This window comes from Muscardinus avellanarius (genome assembly GCF_963383645.1).
Source record: "Muscardinus avellanarius genome assembly, chromosome: 7".
Taxonomy (NCBI): Eukaryota; Metazoa; Chordata; class Mammalia; order Rodentia; family Gliridae; genus Muscardinus; species Muscardinus avellanarius.
In genome coordinates this window covers 115158073-115175505 of record NC_137793.1, presented here as the reverse complement: position 1 = coordinate 115175505, position 17433 = coordinate 115158073, and the positions used below count along the sequence as shown (strand labels likewise).

General features: G+C 42.1%; 1 protein-coding gene across 1 annotated transcript in view; it reads right to left on the bottom strand.

Annotated features, from left to right (window-relative positions):
- NME7 (NME/NM23 family member 7) overlaps positions 1 to 9057 on the bottom strand; it is a gene marked incomplete at both ends in the record, with an annotated part of 113192 nt that extends 104135 nt beyond the window's left edge. Inside the window, 4 exons of the mRNA XM_080698796.1 lie at positions 1858 to 1968; positions 6913 to 7079; positions 8711 to 8818; positions 9052 to 9057. Coding sequence (XP_080554922.1) covers positions 1858 to 1968; positions 6913 to 7079; positions 8711 to 8818; positions 9052 to 9057 — 392 coding nt within the window. The remainder of the gene's footprint in view (positions 1 to 1857; positions 1969 to 6912; positions 7080 to 8710; positions 8819 to 9051) is intronic.
- Between the last annotated feature and the right edge of the window lie 8376 nt (positions 9058 to 17433).

The window sequence follows — 17433 nt, the reverse complement described above, 5'->3', positions numbered from 1 at the left end:
AGAAGGAGCTAAAGCACTGATGTACACCATTCCCCAGCAGCACAAGGAGCACTCGTGAGTGGGCAGCCCACACTAAAGGCTGCAGGTGCACTTGGAGAAGGGTCAGGCTTCAGTAAAGGAAACGTGTGCAGAGACGGGGGCACTCTGAAGACGCTGTGGGCACAGCGTGTTTGTTTACAAGGAAACCTGACTCTCAGAAGGGCCAGTACAAAGAGTTTCTTAGGAGATTAGTGGTCAGGGACTAATGGACTACTCACAGCAACAGAGGAATGTGGGTGTGGATAACTAGAATAAGGCTCGCATTTGAGGCACTCCAAAGGGTGGAGTTCTATAAGGCACAGAGAATTAGTAAGTCTCAAGGTTCTGAAGAAATTTTAGCAAACTGCTACTCCAGGGTGCTCTGAAGTGTCAAGTGGCCCCCAGCCTCTCTTGTATGTGCTGTAGAGCTATTATGATAAACTAGGTGGCATTACTATCATGAGAAGTGATGCCATGGTATCCACCACTGCAGGCATAAAGACCTTAAATTCACATAACCCTCATCACGGTGTGTTGCTCAGGTATTATTATAACCTGCATTTTGCCGATGAAGAGGCAAGTACAGAGGTAAACTGCTGGGTCACGGGCCGGCAGCATGGCAGCGACACGTGGGCCGCGGTAGACTATTTGAAAGGAAAGCCCCTCCTCTCCAGGAGTGTAGAAGCAGGTGAGGATCTGCCGAATTGAACGTGTGTCACTGCTGAGCTAAGCCTGAAGGTGCTCTGTCAGCACTTCGAGGATCACATGGTGTCCACTGCTGTGTTGTCCCTGCTTTTACACACACCAAAATGTAGCTGGCCATGTAATCAACATGCTGGACAGAGGGTTTCTTGAAGCAGTGAGAACACACTTTATCAGAACCGAGCACAAGAACTGGTGTAGCAACGTGAGAGTCTTCTGGAGCCCCCTCTGCCCGCGGCCATTCATGCCCCTGCGCACACTCGGCCGGCCAGAGTGCGACTCCAGGGACAGCGGGGCTCTGTCCTACAGCGTCCCAGCCCCCTCCTTCACCTCCTGGAATGTCGCAGTCTCTATGTTCACTACGGTAAAGGAAAATTTTAAAAAAATGAGAGCCCAATATCATATGAAGACCACTTGTATGCATCCCCCACCAAAGGCTCTGTAAAAAACTGAGGAAGGCTCTCCCACTTCTTTATTCTTATTTGGACATTGTGAGTGTTTTCCTTGCTATTCCCAAGGCAGAAGCACAATTTCATCATGGGACTGGAATTATTTATTTTATTTGAAAAGGCTAAGTAGAATAAGTCTCATTTTCACTAAACAAATAACTGGCTAGATAGACTAGATTTCTTTTAAGAGTACTGAATAGGCATATTATCTACCTGTTACATATGAAGAAATATATGTAAACATTCCCAAATACATAAGTTTTAAAAGCCCAAGCGAATAAAAACGGCCATGTTCATTTCTTCCTCTACCGTTTTTATACAGTGTGGTATTCTTATATATTAAAAAGAGATTAAAACAATCAAGCATCTGTCCTACACAGGCAAATGGAACTAAGAAAAGCAGTAAGTAGCTAAATGAGGGCCGCGGCATCTGACAATTCTAGCTCCCGGTTGCCTGGAGTTCAATGACTCTTTATGCATCAGATTACCTCTTTTGTTTTCTTGTTCTTTTGAACTATACTTCTTTTGGTGCACTGAGTGTCACATCATAATGTTTTACTCATTCTGATAAAATTACTATTCGATTCTTTGCCATTAAGAGATTTTTTTTAAACAATGCTATAAAAGATACGTGATTTTTAAAAAGAGAAACTAGATATCGTGTAACTGAAAATTATCAAGAAATTACCTTGAGAGCATCATCATTTTGAGTTTGGTTATAGTAAATCCAGCTTTGATGATCATTTCAATGATTTCTCCAGCCTTTGAAACTGCATCTGGTTTAATCAGTGCTAATGTTCTGTAAAAACAATAAACAATAGGCTTGAAAATAAAAATAGTTCTGTAGTTTTTATCTATAATTCCCAAGTACTGGTAGTTTCCTTAAAATAATGCCAGAGCATCGACATCAAAATCAAGTATTAAAGATGACTCTTAAAAACTTGTACAGAATAACATTAGTATTTTTCCCAAGGAAATAAATATTAGGTGCTCAATATGAAAAAAAAAGTAAAATTAGAAGAGAGGTTAGGGGAAAACACATTACACTTGCTATTTTTAATATACCCACATTAGAAAATACAGTCATTTAGAATTTCTATTTCTAGCTGGGTGTGGTAGTGCAGGATAGTAATCTCAGTGCTTAGGAGGGAGAAACAGGAGGATCACAGGTTCAAGGCCAGCCTCAGCAACATAACAAGACCCTGACCAACCTAACGAGGGCCGGTTTCAAAATAAAAAAATAAAAAGGGTGGGGGTTGTAACTCAGAGGTAATATGCTCCTGGGTTTAATCTCTAGTGCCACAATAAATGAATGAATGAATGAATAAATAAATAAATAAATAAAATTTATATTTCTTTTCAGATATTTCATACAAAGGACTAATCTCCAAAAGGTTCCATTAAATATGCACGCTTGTAATCCCAGTACTTGGGAGGCTGAGACAGGAGGATCACAGGTTCAAGGCCAGCCTCAGCTACTTAGTGAGGTCCTCTGCAACTTAGTCAGACTCTGTTTCAAAATAAAGAATTAAAAAATAGGACTGGGGTATGGCTCAAAGGCAGAATGCCTATGGTTCCAATTTCTAGTACTGGAAAAATATACATATATTTTTAGGAGCTTGGTGTTTGGTCTCTTAGACTTAAACATATTAGTCGGTTCCTCATTGACCTGGAAATCTTAAATTCTTCTATTGACTCTTTAGAACAACAACGCGAATGAAGAATGAACACATGATCACTTTTAAAATCAAGCTCTCTTCCAAGAGGATCCATCAGCAATCACTCTCCCTCCAAAGTGTGAGTTAAGAGAATGTCAGAGCTGGCCATAACTGAGTGTCCTCCTGTGCTGACGTGGACACTGGGCCGAGAGGGCGGCACGCACCTCCTGCATCCAGCCCATCCTTCCCTAGCTCCGGCTGTACCAGGCCTCCGGCCACTGATGGGAGCAGGAAGCGCTCGGTTCTTCTGCCCAAACTGACATTTTCATTTTGGCACAGTTTGAACTTGGATACATGCAGACTATAATGCCTCCAGGAAAGAGGCACAGTTCCTCCCTAGGAGCAGAGTAACTTCACTCGGGACTTCGAACAACTCACATATAAACACACAGTGTACAAACGTCATGCACATGCAGGCCATATACTCACACATGTAGACACACACACACACACACACACACACACACACACACACACACGACCAACATAAGGAAGAACAGAAAGAGACCTACGAACACTACAGCACTAGAATTTTAAGTTCTCAATAAGTTAATAATTTCGAGGGGGAAATGAAGTCTGAGCTAAAAGACGACAAGAAGATGATTTAAGTTACAAGGGGACTGAAGGACGAAGAAGAGAAGTTAAATATTTTTTAAGGACATAAGTAAATTGGTAAGATATGGTCCTCATCTGGACATGGGGCCACAATGCAGATGGGACTCAAGAAGGTCCTAATTTTCTATGACTGTAATTAGGTGAATGTGGTGCTCCCAAATTCAAAAGGAACAGGCTTTTTCAATGAAAGAGAATTAGCTCGATTTTGAATTTGTGGATTTTTGAGTGCCTGTGAGAAGTGCAGGAAAGATCCAGAAAAGAGAAGAACAAATGGGCTTGCTGCTGGCCTGACCACGTGAGCCACACATAGCTGAGGTCCTGGAGCAAATGGACCCCCCGGCGGAGTGGGGGAACGAGAGAAGGTCCCGGGAGAAACCTGGGAGCATCGATCTGGGAGCACCAGCACTATTTTCTTAGCTCTCTTTTAAGGAGAAGCCAAAATGACTGGAAGAAATAGCCAGAGAGGTAGGGGCAGAATCAAGAGGGGTACAGCCGCTTAGCAACTGGGGAAAGAAAGGAAGACTGTTTACATTCTTCTGAAACTCATTTACTCTAGTTGGGAGAAAAGAAGAGAGATGGATTTTTAGCATTTATTAATGTGTAATGTCTTTTATTTCATTCATATAATACTATATCCAACACTCTAATCCTGCTTAAGAATAAAATACTTGAACCCCAAGGCTAGTTCAAAGTTTAAAAAACCAAGACTGTACAATATTTTTATTCCATACAAGTTCTTCAAATATATAGCTGATGACATTTCCAAATCTTCAAATATAAAAATGCAAATAATTCATATGAATCAAATTGTAATCTCAGAACATATATGTTCATACTTAAAATACACAGTTTAAGCATCCATAAACTATGACAGCATAAGTTTAGGAAATGCAGTCAGAATACTGTTTCAGTACTTTTAAAAACTCTTACCAATAAGGCATATTTGGGTTAAACAAATACTTGGAATTATTGGGCTGTATTAAAAAATTCAAGGGTAAGCTGGGCATGGGGTGCACTCTTGTAATTCCAGTATTTGGGAGGCTAAGATAGGAGGATCGCACAGGTTCGAAGCCAGCCTCAGCTACTTAGTGAGGCTCTCAGCAACTTAGTGAGACCCTGTTTCCAAATAAAGTATAAAATAGGTCTGGGAGTGTAGCCCAGAGGTAGAAAAGCCCCTGGATTCCATCCCAGTACCACAAACAATAAATAAATTCATTCATTAAAAAAAATTTCAACAGATGAATGGATAGCAAAACTGTGGGAAATACACACAATGGAATTCTATTCAGCCATAAAGAAGAACAAAATTATATCATTTGCAAGAAGATGGAAAGCCCTAGAGAACATTATGTTAAGTGAGACCAGCCAAGCACAGAAGGAGAAGATACATGTTTCCTCTAATATGCCCAAACTAGGAAACACAAAGGATACCAGTGGGACTCCAGATATTGGAGGGGAAATACTAGCAAAGTTTGAATGGAAAGATAGGAGAGGAGGAAGGCCGATCTTGATTAATGAGGGTCTACACCTGAACATGTGTAAAATTATGAATAATACATGGTTAACCTGGACAACCATTGGTGGGAGGGGGGAAGGGAAAACGGGGGCGGGGGGGAGAGGGCACCAAACATAGTTTAAATGTATACTATTTATGTTCAATAAAAAAAAAAATTCAAGGGTAATTTAGGTTGACGATGCTGCCTCCAAGGAAAGTGTTTTATGTATGTATGTATTATGTATGTATGTATTTAATTTTGGTGGTACAGAGCCAAGAAAGGTGACAAAAGAACTGAAATTCATTTCAAATCACTGTAACCCTAGTCTCAGAAAGTTGGACAGATTGAAAATTAAAATGTTATTCTGGCAAACCAACAGAAACATAATCAAAAGTCCTTATTTCTTTTTTTTTTTTTTTTTTTTTTGTGGTACTGGGGGTGGAACCCAGAGGCTCTCTACCTCTGGGCTATACTCCCAGACCTTTTTTTATATTTTATTTGGAAACAGGGTCTCACTAAGTTGCTGAGAGCCTCACTAAGTAGCTGAGGCTGGCTTCGAACCCGTGTGATCCTCCTGTCTCAGCCTCCCAAGTGCGGGGATTACAAGCGTGCGCCACCACGCCCGGCTAAAAGTCCTTATTTCTTATAAAGCCTAATTTTCAGCGACATCTCCAAATTGTTGTGTGTCTCTCCTAGATCAGAACTGAGGCGGATCAGATGGCAAGCGTAGCTTTGACAAACAGAGAAGGGTGGAGGTACGTGTGGGGTCTGCACTGCGGTTTTTCCCCCTTGCAGGAAGAGCCAGGCCACGGTTTGGATAAGTGTTCCCAACACCCATGTGCTAAAGGAAACCCAGCCTGGACCTGCTGGCAGGTCTGGAGTCTTCACAAGGTGGGGCCCAGGGTAGGCCCTCAGGTCATGCTCTCAAAGGATCTATTAGGCCCCAGCCCCTTTTTCCTCCTCTCTTTCATTTCCACACCAGATGAACAGCCTCCTCTACCAATCACTCTCACCATGATGTGCTGTGCAGCCAAGTCCCAAAGCAAGGAGGGCCATCGGCCATGGACCGGAACCTGCAAAGCTGTGAGCCAAAATAAAATAACTCTCCTTTCTCTCTCTCTCTCTCTCTCTCTCTCTCTCTCTCTCTCTCTCTCTCTCCCTCCCTCCCTCCCTCCCTCCCTCCCTCTCTCTCTCTCTCTCTCTCTCTCACTGGCGTCACTGTGCTCCTGTTACTATTACTCAACTGTAATCTCACACATTCCTCCCTTCCTAGTCATACCTATTGCTTCCATCCTAACTCACACTGTTATCTTACTAATCAAATTTAAAAGAGAAAATTTTAACCACCAAGCTATCGGAGCAGAGTAAGAGGCGGGGTCCAGCATAAGACCCAGGGCTGCCTGCCTTTGCCCCCTGGCTCACACGCATTCCTCTGGCCAGCATCCCCGGCCCACTTCCCCTGCCTGCTAAAACCCAGTCCATCTTTCACATCCAGCTCCAACTCTCCAGGATGCCTGCTCGCTGCTCCTCTTTCCTCTGAGTTCTACTGAGCTCACAGCACTCGGTACTCACCCCCCATAAGCTGTTTCTACTCAAACAGGAAGACAACTCTACTCAAATGATCTTTGTTCCCAGCGAGATGCCTGTTACACACAATGATGCGGCCCACAGAAACCCTGCGTTTCCCCCAGACAATAAGCACTGCTAAGATTATGGGCATCACTGTGTTACTCTGATTGAAGAACTAATCACAGCCTCTGCTACCAAACATTCTAAAATTGTCGTAACACTGAATTGGACCACTGAAAAATCTCTGCATTGTAAAAACACAAAAGAGAAATGGGAAATTAGAAGTTGATACCGAGCCTCATACATGTTCTAAGCATGGAAAAGGCTATGGGACTGTGCTCTTACTTTTCTTTCCTGCTGCCCAGTTGGCGAGCTGTATACTGATCTCCATAGTCGATTAACACGAGCTGTCGAGAAAACACATTCACTTTGTTGCCTATAAACAAATCCTCCAAGCGCAGGTCGTCATACTTAGTCCTCTTTAAAAACGTTCGATGATTCTTTACATCATGCTAGAGTAAAAAGCAATAAATCATAGTTATCAACACAGAACTTTAACCTTATTATATGGTAAGAACTAATTAATTCTTGCTTACCAAAGATAGATTATACTTTTTTGCCACAAATACGAATCACAATTTTTTAAATTATAAATTCCGTATTTCCTAATCGTTTAACATAAAAGCTTATTACAAATATAATATTTTCAAATACACTGAATAAAAAGACTTATGGCCAAATTATTTCAGCAAATTAGTGCCTCTGAAATCCCAGAGAAAGACAGCCATACGCCCAAATGTCTGCTTCCTTGCGTATAAATTCCTGCCCCAAACAGACCCACTTATAAGAGGAATGGAAAATGAGGTGCACAAGGAAAGGGGCCTCTTGGCTCCATCCTCGTCAATGTAATTTGCACTGCACAGATAACAGCTTTCAGTAATGATATTTATGACCATAATACAAGTATTATGGTCATACAACCACTTAGCAGTCATTGCTTTATCCCAAATAAGAAGAATCCCACTTTAGTTTTCTAACCAAAAACAACAACAACAATTTTTGACATTAGAAAAATACAGGCATAGGAGCCGGGTGTGGTGGCGCAGGCATGTAATCCCAGCACTTGGGAGGCTGAGAAGGAAGAAGCATAGGTTTGAGGACAGCCTCAGAAAATCAGGAGTCTCTCAGCAACCTAGTGAGACCCTGTCTCAAAATAAGAATAAAATAGGGCTGAGGGTATAGCTCAGAGGTAGAATGCTCCTGAGTTCAATCCCTGACCCCACCCCAAAAAAGCCAGGCATAGGGTGGGGGTAGAGCTCAGTTGGTAGAATGTCTGTCTAGCATCCTGAGGCTGACTTTGATTCTCAGCACTGGGGAGGGGGGGGTGCGACACAGGCACAAAACTGCTGCAGCACCCCATGCAGATCTTGAGAAAGCTCGATCGGGGGATCTGCCACGGCGTAGATCCCCATGAAGTATGACTAGCATTCCTTTCTTCAAAAAAATTATTTTAGGATTATTTGGATCAATATGTATAATTGGAATTTTATGTGTAAGCATTATAACTAAAACTGATGGGCAGCGGCTTGTGAGAGACTCAGGCAGCAAAGATTTTTTCCAAGGATAAAGTTTGGGCCAAAGATTAAGTTCAAACTGACCTTAGTTCGGGCCACTGTGTAAGACTGGGTTTGAGTCAGCCTCGTGACGTGAGACAAAGCACACCGTGATTGTTTAAATGTCTGGCACCCTGCCCTGAACTCCATAAAAAATAAAACTTTTCCTGTCCTTGGAGATCCTGCCTGCATGACTATGCCCTTGCTTTTCTGCCAAAAAAGAAAGTATAAAAATTGTAACAAATCCTGAATAAGATGGAGAAGTTTAAACCTGGTCTCGTGTGACAAATCTCTCATTCGACCTCGGCTCTCCTCTCACCAACACATGAGCCTCGACTCATGCTAGGGCTGGACCCCGGCACAAAACTATCTTCTTGTATTAGTATTATAATGAATTTCAAATAAGTAAATAATGTCCCAGAAATCACCTGAATGTATTGTGGAAGCAACTATATAAAAGGCAGTCTTACCCTTCTCCTTGGCCCACCTTCACTGCTTTACCACGTTCAAGCAGAGAACGGCCCACTTACCATTTCAACAGATCCATCCCCCGGGTAAAATAAAAGCTCATAGCGTCGAAAGAGCGAAGCGTTCGGGTCATACCACTCCGCAATAAAAACGAATCTCTCACTATGATTCTGCAAGGAAAAGTAAAAAAAATTATCACCAATGTATAAATTCTAAGCATTCTTGTCTGCATCATACCAAGTCAAAGTGAGAATTTTTTCAAATATTTTTAAGAAACACTATTATATTGAATTATACTGCTTTTCAACAAAACATCACACTTTTGGAAATATTTCCAGCCAAGTTCTCATTAAATATCCTTAAATGTTTTAAAGGTGAGTTATGAGCTGTTTAATACGCTCACCGCCATCTAGTCATTGTGAACAAACACTAAGGTTAAGTACGCACACTCATTAAGTGCCAGAACGAGGACGTAAAACCAAGTCTGGCTGAAGGGACCTTCGCTACAGCAACAGCCTCTGAAGGAACCTTTTCCAGGGTAACAGCCTCTCAAGTACTGGATCCCTGGGAGGCAGGAAGAGAGTATTTCTATTTCTATTTATTTTCACCTTTTCACCTTAACCTATCAGAGTTTCTGTGTGTGTGTGTGTGTGTGTGTGTGTGTGTGTGTGTGTGGTATTGAGGGTGGAACCCAAGGCCTTTCTACCTCCGGGCTACACTCCCAGACCTATTTTATATTTTATTTGGAAATAGGGTCTCACTACGTTGCTGAGAGCCTCGCTAAGTAGCTGAGGCTGGCTTCGAACCTGTGCGATCCTCCTGTCTCAGCATCTCAAGCGCTGAGATTACAAGCATGTGCCACCACACCCAGGCAGAATTTCTATTTTTTAAGCATTTGGTCATATTTTCATTTACTACTTACTATAAACATATATAACACATGCTACGACTTTTTTAACTGTCAGGAAAGTGTATATGGCATGGCATATTTTATTTCTGCTTATCACCCATTTCAAAACATTAATAGTGAAATGTTACTTGTGGGTAATTAAAATTATTTACATGTTTTACAATGTAGTATATTAATAGAGTTGTTTATAAATTATAACTAAGCAGCTGTTTATGGGGTGGGAGAAACATTACATGTTTCTGATAGGAATGTAAGATTGAAAGCTGAGACCCAGCTCCATGCTCTGCCTCCTGCCCACCTCTGTTTGCTGTAAGAACTCAGTGTCAGCTTCATCTTTTTGATCCGTTTCTCCACTTATCCTGAGCCCATGTGTGTGGAAGATTCTGTGAATTCCAAGAAACAAGCTCCAACTTCAGGAGCTCAGTAACAAAGTCCAAACATATCAACAACTCATTATAATCCAGTGATGTTGAAAGCCAAGAACCAGCACTTTCTATCAGGAGCCTGCTTTGTGCTAAACCCTGATCTGAACACCTTCTTACTCCATCTAGACATTATGGAGGAGATGGAATTATTGTTTCCATTTCACAGATGATGAGACTGAGGCTTGGGTAAGTGAAGAAACCTACCTAAGATCGAAGGTGAGCCCAGAGGGGTTGAGTGTGGCCCTCTTGCTTTTAACCACTCTCCTCAAATGGTGAAAAGGGGCCTTTCAGGGAAACAGGACTAGGCAGCCTCATAGGTCTCTCCGCTTGCGAGATCTCCAGCACTGGCAACTGAGTCCTTTCCACTTAACCTTCTACTAAAGACACAGCCACCAATAACCCAGGTGAAATACATTTCAGCCATGCAGTTCTAACGAAGCACTGAAACACACATATTGCATTGTGTAATGTTCTATTTTAGGAAAAATTACTTTGGAGTAGGCAACAGAATGTTTTTTGTTCATACACAAGTGCTCACTTGCTGAAATCATACTAAAATGAATGTATGTAACACATCATCGGCAAATTCTTGAACTAGAAATCTGATTTTCCAAATGTGCATGTTTAAGAGTCAGCCACTGGTCTCAACCTATTTTAAGTCGATTATCTACTTCCCTGTGACTTTATAGACATCTGAAGTCAACCATGTCGACAATACAGGCTACAGGTGAACAGGTTTCTAAAACACGGCCTGAGTCTCCATGTCCCTACATCACCCTGAATGACATTCTCCAGCTGTAAGGAAATCAGCAGACTGAGAACCCGCCACCTCAAGCCAGCTGCTTCCAGTAAAGGCGAGTGAAAAGTGGTTTCCAAAGAACAAACTTCATTTTGTCTTGAACATTCCGAGAATATAGTGAATCATTAAAAATTTATTGCCAGACACAGTAGGCAAACAAGCGTAGCATTCTCCCACTGCTTTACTTAGATGCCACCGCAGCAAGTACAAAAGAAATGGAAATACAACCTCGAAAAGGTTTGCATTTTCCCATTGCCATAGGCTAAAGTTTAAGGAACAACTTGTTTGGATTTATCCTTTTAAAAAATCTCCCTCCGGGGCTTCTTTCAAAGATGGAGTCTTTTCTTACATTGAATTGTGTCAAATATTAACCTTGTGTTAGTGTGCTGGAACCAGTTCTGAGCCTGGCCTGCTTGTTCTCGGGGGTTATTCCCTCTGAATACGTCTACTTGTTAAGGCGGACAGAGGGAGTCCAGGCAGAAAGGGTCCTTACATGGAGACTCTCTCTAACTATGGCCTACCATTTCCCAGAAGGAAAGACAAGTGCGTGAGGAGGGAAGGGTAGCAGAATTATTGAACTTCGCTAAGTATCTGATTCCATTTAAATTCTTAAAGAATTAAGCCAAACACGGGGTTCTATCCCCAGGACTGAAAAAAAAAAATGTTAAATGCAATCTTCTCTTTTGAAAAAAATGTAATGTTGAACATGAGGATTTCACGTATTCTGAGATACTATTTTCATTAAGAATTGTCATTTCAAGACAGTATCTCAGAATTAGGATTCATTTTTATTTGTCTTTAGAGAAAAGAATCAGTGCTGCAGCCAAGAGAACACAAACTCGCGTGTGTCTCCAACTTTGATGCTTAAGAATGAACCTTCAACTCAAACTTCTGCTTGATTTTTTTGAGAGTAAATAATGCCCCCCTTTTTCCATGGTATGGGTATAAATCAAGAAATTGATAAAAAAAATGAGATGGAATCATTTTAAAAGGCACACACCAGCCAAGCATGGTGGCACATGCTTGTATCCCAGCATTTGGGAGGCTGAGACCAGAGCGTCTGAGTTCGTGGACAGCCTCAGCTACTTAGTGAGGCCTTTCATAACTGAGACCCTGTTTCAAAATAAAGAATAAAAAATAGGGCAAGGGGTGGAGCTCGGAGGTCAAATGCCCCTGGGTTCCATCCGCAGACCCACAAGATACATACATACATACATATATACATACATACATACATACAAAAAAATCAAAGGCACACACCCAGAGAGGTCTTTTTCAACTGTTTTGGCTTGGGCCCTGCAGATCCTTGACAATCCCTCTGGACTCCCACAAATCATTGCTATGGGAAAAAACATCACACACTCTGAATTAAGGGAAACTTCTGAAAAGGCTGAATCTAGACATTCCAAAGCAAACACGATGACTGTGGACCCTTCCCAGACTAAGCCTCGCCAATTAATACTTTTGTACTTGCCTTTACATTTCCACCGACCTCAGAAGATCAAAGAGACAGTAACGGTGAGGAAACTGAGCAGAGGTAAGAGGCGTGGAAAGCTAAGGGGCTTGCCGAGCGGCATGCTTTCATGAGGACCCTCGTTTCCCGATGGCCGCGCTGGTTTCCCACAGCAGAACACTGGACTGGCACTTGCTAGTTTTGTGCAACGCAAAACCTCTGACCAAACCAGGAGCTCCTGGAGACAGCGTGGCTGTGTCATTTACTCCTCTGGGAATCCCTAGTGGCTCTCCTTGTTCCAGGACTTTTAAAAAATCAAATAAATACAAGAATAAAGATCTAAAGGAGTAAATAAATGTATGCAGGAATAACTATTAATGGCAAAAAATCGAATTTTCAGTATTCAGAAAAAGCCTAAAACTCTAATATTTGTTTATATTTGTTTGCTTTTATTTCCAGAAAGAATCTGAAAGAGAACTTTTTCCTTTTTCTTTTCTTTTCTTTTTTTCTTTTTTTTTTTTTTTTTTTTTTTGGTGGTACAGGGCGTGGAACCCAGAGGCTTTCTACCTCCAAGCTATACTCCCAGACCTACTATATATATATGTGTTTGTGTGTGTGTGTGTGTGTGTATATATATATATATATATATATATATATATATTTTTTTTTTTTTTTTTTTTTTTGGAAACAGAGTCTCACTAAGTTGCTGAGAGCCTCACTAAGTAGCTGAGGCTGGCTTCGAACCTGTGCGATCCTCCTGTCTCAGCCTCCCAAGTGTAGGGATTATAAGCATGCACCACCATGCCTGGCGAGAACTTTTTTCTCCTGACTTTTTTTGTAAGTATAGTTTCTCTGGTTAGCCTTAGAAGAAGACACTTGACAAAGTATTAAGTAACTCCAAGAGAAGCATTATCCATCAGGACCACTTGTCAACAATGAGCTGAACCACAATACTCCAGAAAGAGAAACAGATCTCAAACAAAATGGAAGTCTTAGTACAACTTTAGTGGCATAAAATATTTAAGCAATTGTATACTATTTGCTTCATATTCAATTAGAAAATTGTCGCTAAGTGGGCCAGAAATCTCCTGATAACACAGAAAATAATATGAACGCTCTCTCTGAGCTACTGTCAAGGTTGTAGGTCAGGAGGACCAGCCCTCTGCCGGGCCTGAAGTGGCCGTTCTAGACAGTTTCCATCTGTTCCTGCAGGCCTGATAGCAGTTCTTCTCCAGAATGGACTAGGACTGCCCAGGAGACCTGCGTGAGGGCTGTCAAAGGACTCCTTTGTCCTGCGACCTGCTCACGGTTTGGCTGGTGGGGAGCAATGGTTGGGACTCAAAGGACCAAAAGGTTGATGCTTCAGTTTCCTGAATCACCCAGGTCCAGCGCATCCGAGCTGTACATGCTACCCGCCCACCACTCGCTTGGTAGCCGTCTAGATTATCAGACTGTCACAGTGTCATGGCACCTGTGCTCAGGAAACCCCTACTTACTTAATAACAACCCCAAAGTACAAGGGTAGGGTGCTGGCGATTTTGATAGGCTAAAGAAAACCTGTAGAGTGCTTCAAGTAAAAAGGTAAATGTTCTTGACTTAATAAGAAAAAACATGTATGCTGAGGTTACTGTGACCACAGTAAGAACACATCTATCCATGAAACTGAAGAAGGAAAAAGGAATTCTTGCTCCTTTTGCCATCTCACATCAAAGAGCAAACGTTACATCAGGGTGCGACTGAGTGTGTCACCACCACCTCCTCATCACGCAGGCACCGCCTCATCCCCAGCACCCGGTGAGCGGAGCGCAACAGCGCAGCCCGAGAACAAGGGCGCACCCCTCTCAACGCAGAGCAGTGTCTTAATCTGTGGTTAGTTACCGTTATTTTTTTTTTCAAAAAAATGGATGGAACCCAGGGGATTCTGCCTCCCAGCTATACCTCCAGCCATAATTTTTATCCTTTATTTTGAAACAGGGTCTCACTGAGTCGCAGAGGGCCTCACTAAGTGGCTGAGGCTGTCCTCCGAACACCGCAGCACTGGGGACCACGTTCCCATATTGAGATTCTGAGGAGACAATCCAGTTCTTAACCTTAACAGTATCCCTTGTCTATTTCCCAGAGGAGTTTGTGAAAGATTGCTATGACTTATTCTTTAAATGTTTGCTAGAATTTGCCAGAGTAGTCACCAGTCTTTCACAGCCAGTGGCCCTAGATGCAGAGAGCGGGTGGTTCTATGCTCACCAGGCTGGCTCCCTCTTTTCTCTGTTTCATACACTGAACGCTGCAGATGCTTAATGCATGTGGGGTGTGCTTGCATTGCAGGCTGTTGCTCTTCAGCACTAGCTACAATTAGCTACAGATTCTGTTAGCATTGTCCTCAAGGGAAAAGGAATGAGCGTGAATACTAAAGTTGTCAGGTAAAGTATGAGGTTCAAGTGTCTAATGGTGTGGGCCTCCTCTACACAGTGTTAAAGCCTGGTCTACACCAGCAGGTGCTAGAAATCTCAATTATCCAAGTCTCCTGGCCAGCTGTCCTCATCACTGGTATACATCTGGCACGGCAACAGGAGGAGGAAAGGACTGTTTGGCCCTGATTTCAGAGGTGCAGTCCACGGCTGCCCAACTCCAAGGCAGACGCCACGGTGACATCGCCTGGCGCAGGAACCTGGACTAACTCACTGGCAGCCACAAGTAGAGAAAAAGTGGCAGAACAGCCAAGGGCACACAGCCCAGAGCCAGCCCCAGCCACGCCCCTCTGCCCAACTTACCACCCAGCTAATAAGCTCAAATGGTTGATTCTTCAGCAGATTTATCCACATTTGAGATTAGAGCCCTGATCAAAGGTTTCCCCTCTGAACATTTCTGCAGTGCCCATATGCGAGCTTTCCAGGGAACAATTGGTACCAACCATAACAGAGCACATCTGTGAGGCACCTACTGGGACAGTCTTCTCCACTCTTTGGAATATATTTGCTGCTGTTAGCTCATGTGACCCGCATTATTTCCAAGTTCAGTTCCAAAGAAGGCCATCCTTTTCATCATTTAGACCAGTTTCCTAATTTATGAGAGGAAAAAGTGTGTGTCCTTGGCTTCATAAGGAGTCTGCGATCCCGTGCACTTCTGTGACTTCTAGATAGATGACATCCGAATATCACTTCAGTGGGACTAAAATTAATAAGCAACTAATAAAACCCGGAAGGATGCTCTTCCTGTAAGACGTGTCCAGTGATGGAGGAGCGCCACCTAATGTTCAGTAAGGAGCTCAACACAGCCAAGCTACGCAGCTGTTTTAAAAACACCCATCGATTTTTGCCCTGTAAATATGTATTAAATCATAATAATTCTGCAAAGGCATTAGTCAAATAGCACAATATAAATAAAAAAATGTCTTTTGAAAAATTTATACCACTCATCCTTCAGCAGTTGAGGGGTTTCAACAATGAAATTAGAGCCCTTTACTTCTTTCCATATCTACATAAACACAGAGAAACACTTCTAAATTTTTTAAAAATTGTGGTCCCCCAAATGGTAGACTAGAAAGAACCCAGACTTCTAGGCTAAAAAGGTTCAAATCCAGGCCCAGAAGTATAACTTTGGGTGTTTTGAAAAATTGAAACTGTTTCCATTAGGAAAAGAACTTACCACAGTGAACCCTTAGTAGATAATAATTACTACCTATTAAGAAAAATAACTTTGGTTTTAATTTACACGTTAATCAGCTTCTTTTTGGTTTTAATATATGTGGTCCATTTGCAGTGCTTCAAATGTTTAATGAAAAAGCAGCACAAACCAGGTCAACAGTTTTCTCTTTAATATCTTGCATAAAAAACGCACCTAATCTGAATTCTCCTTTGATAATTCCCCAAGTTAGCCCCAGGGAGGCTTAAAGCTTTGTGTGTAGCCACTGATTAAATGAATACTGTTTCAGACATCATTTGTAGATGAGTGGCATTTGGTGAACTCTCCTCGTTTTCTGACAATTTTTTTTTCTTTTGTGGTACTGGGGATGGAACCCAAGGGCATCCGGCCTCTGAGCTACAACACGATCTCACTAGTGACTGAGGGCCTAAGTTTCTGAGGTTGGTCTCAAACCTGTGATCCTCCTGTCTCAGTCTCCTAAGACCTAGGATTACAGTCATGGGCCAAGACACCCAACTCAAACGGTCTTCATAGATGAGTGACCGAGCTACACCTCCTGCCCTATTTTTTATTCTTTATTTTGAAGCAGGGTCTCACTAAGTTGCAGAGGGCCTCACTAAGTAGCTGAGGCTGTCCATGAACCGTGGTCCTCCGGTCTCAGCCTCCCGAATGCTGGGATTACAAGTGTGCGCCACCACGCCTGGCCATAAAAGAGTTTTAAACTATTAAAAAAATGACGATCTCTTAAAATGCTATTAAACTGTTTTGAAAACATCTTCTTTTATGACATATAAAGGTTGAATCTTGTGTGTGTATATGTGTGTGAGAGACGTGCTATGTGTGTGTGTGTATGTGTGTGTGAGAGATGTGCTATGTGTGTGTGTGTGTGAGACGTGCTGTGTGTGTATATGTGTGTGAGAGACGTGCTGTGTGTGTGTGTGTGTGTGTGTGTGTGTGTGTGTGAGAAACTTTTTTTTTTAACTTTTGGATTAATTTCATTAAGCTCCTTGCAAATTCTCCCAAAATTAAGTCTCTTTTAGTTTAAACCTCTTTTGAGGTTACAGGCTTTTGTTGTTTTGTTTTGTTTTTGTGTTCATATGAAGTTAGCTGTAACACGCAGGAACATTAATGAGGGTGGTCTTAAGCAGACCCTTACGGAGAGCCTCCGTGAGCCAGGAGGACCACACGGAGAGTAAGAACCGAGCCCTGCTCGCACGGGGCTCACTTCCCTCCAGCACTGCTAAGTTGTCCTCTGAGGGCCAGCAGGCTGAGCACTTCGGGCTTCATTCTGTGTCCAGTTATGCGTGCCTAGATCTATGCGTGAAGGGTATTGAAAGACAAGACAAAAAGATCACAAGGCCATTACTAGTTTTAAAGTAAAAATGCCAGGAAAGAAGTAGTCATATGATCATAGAGGCCATCTCTTTTGGATATAAAACTTAATTTTAATAATAGTCAGATACCTAAGGTATATAAATATTTACCTTTTAAATTATTGGATGTATGATGTAAAACTCAGTCAGTTACTTTTAAAAAGTGGTTAATAGGTGATACACGTG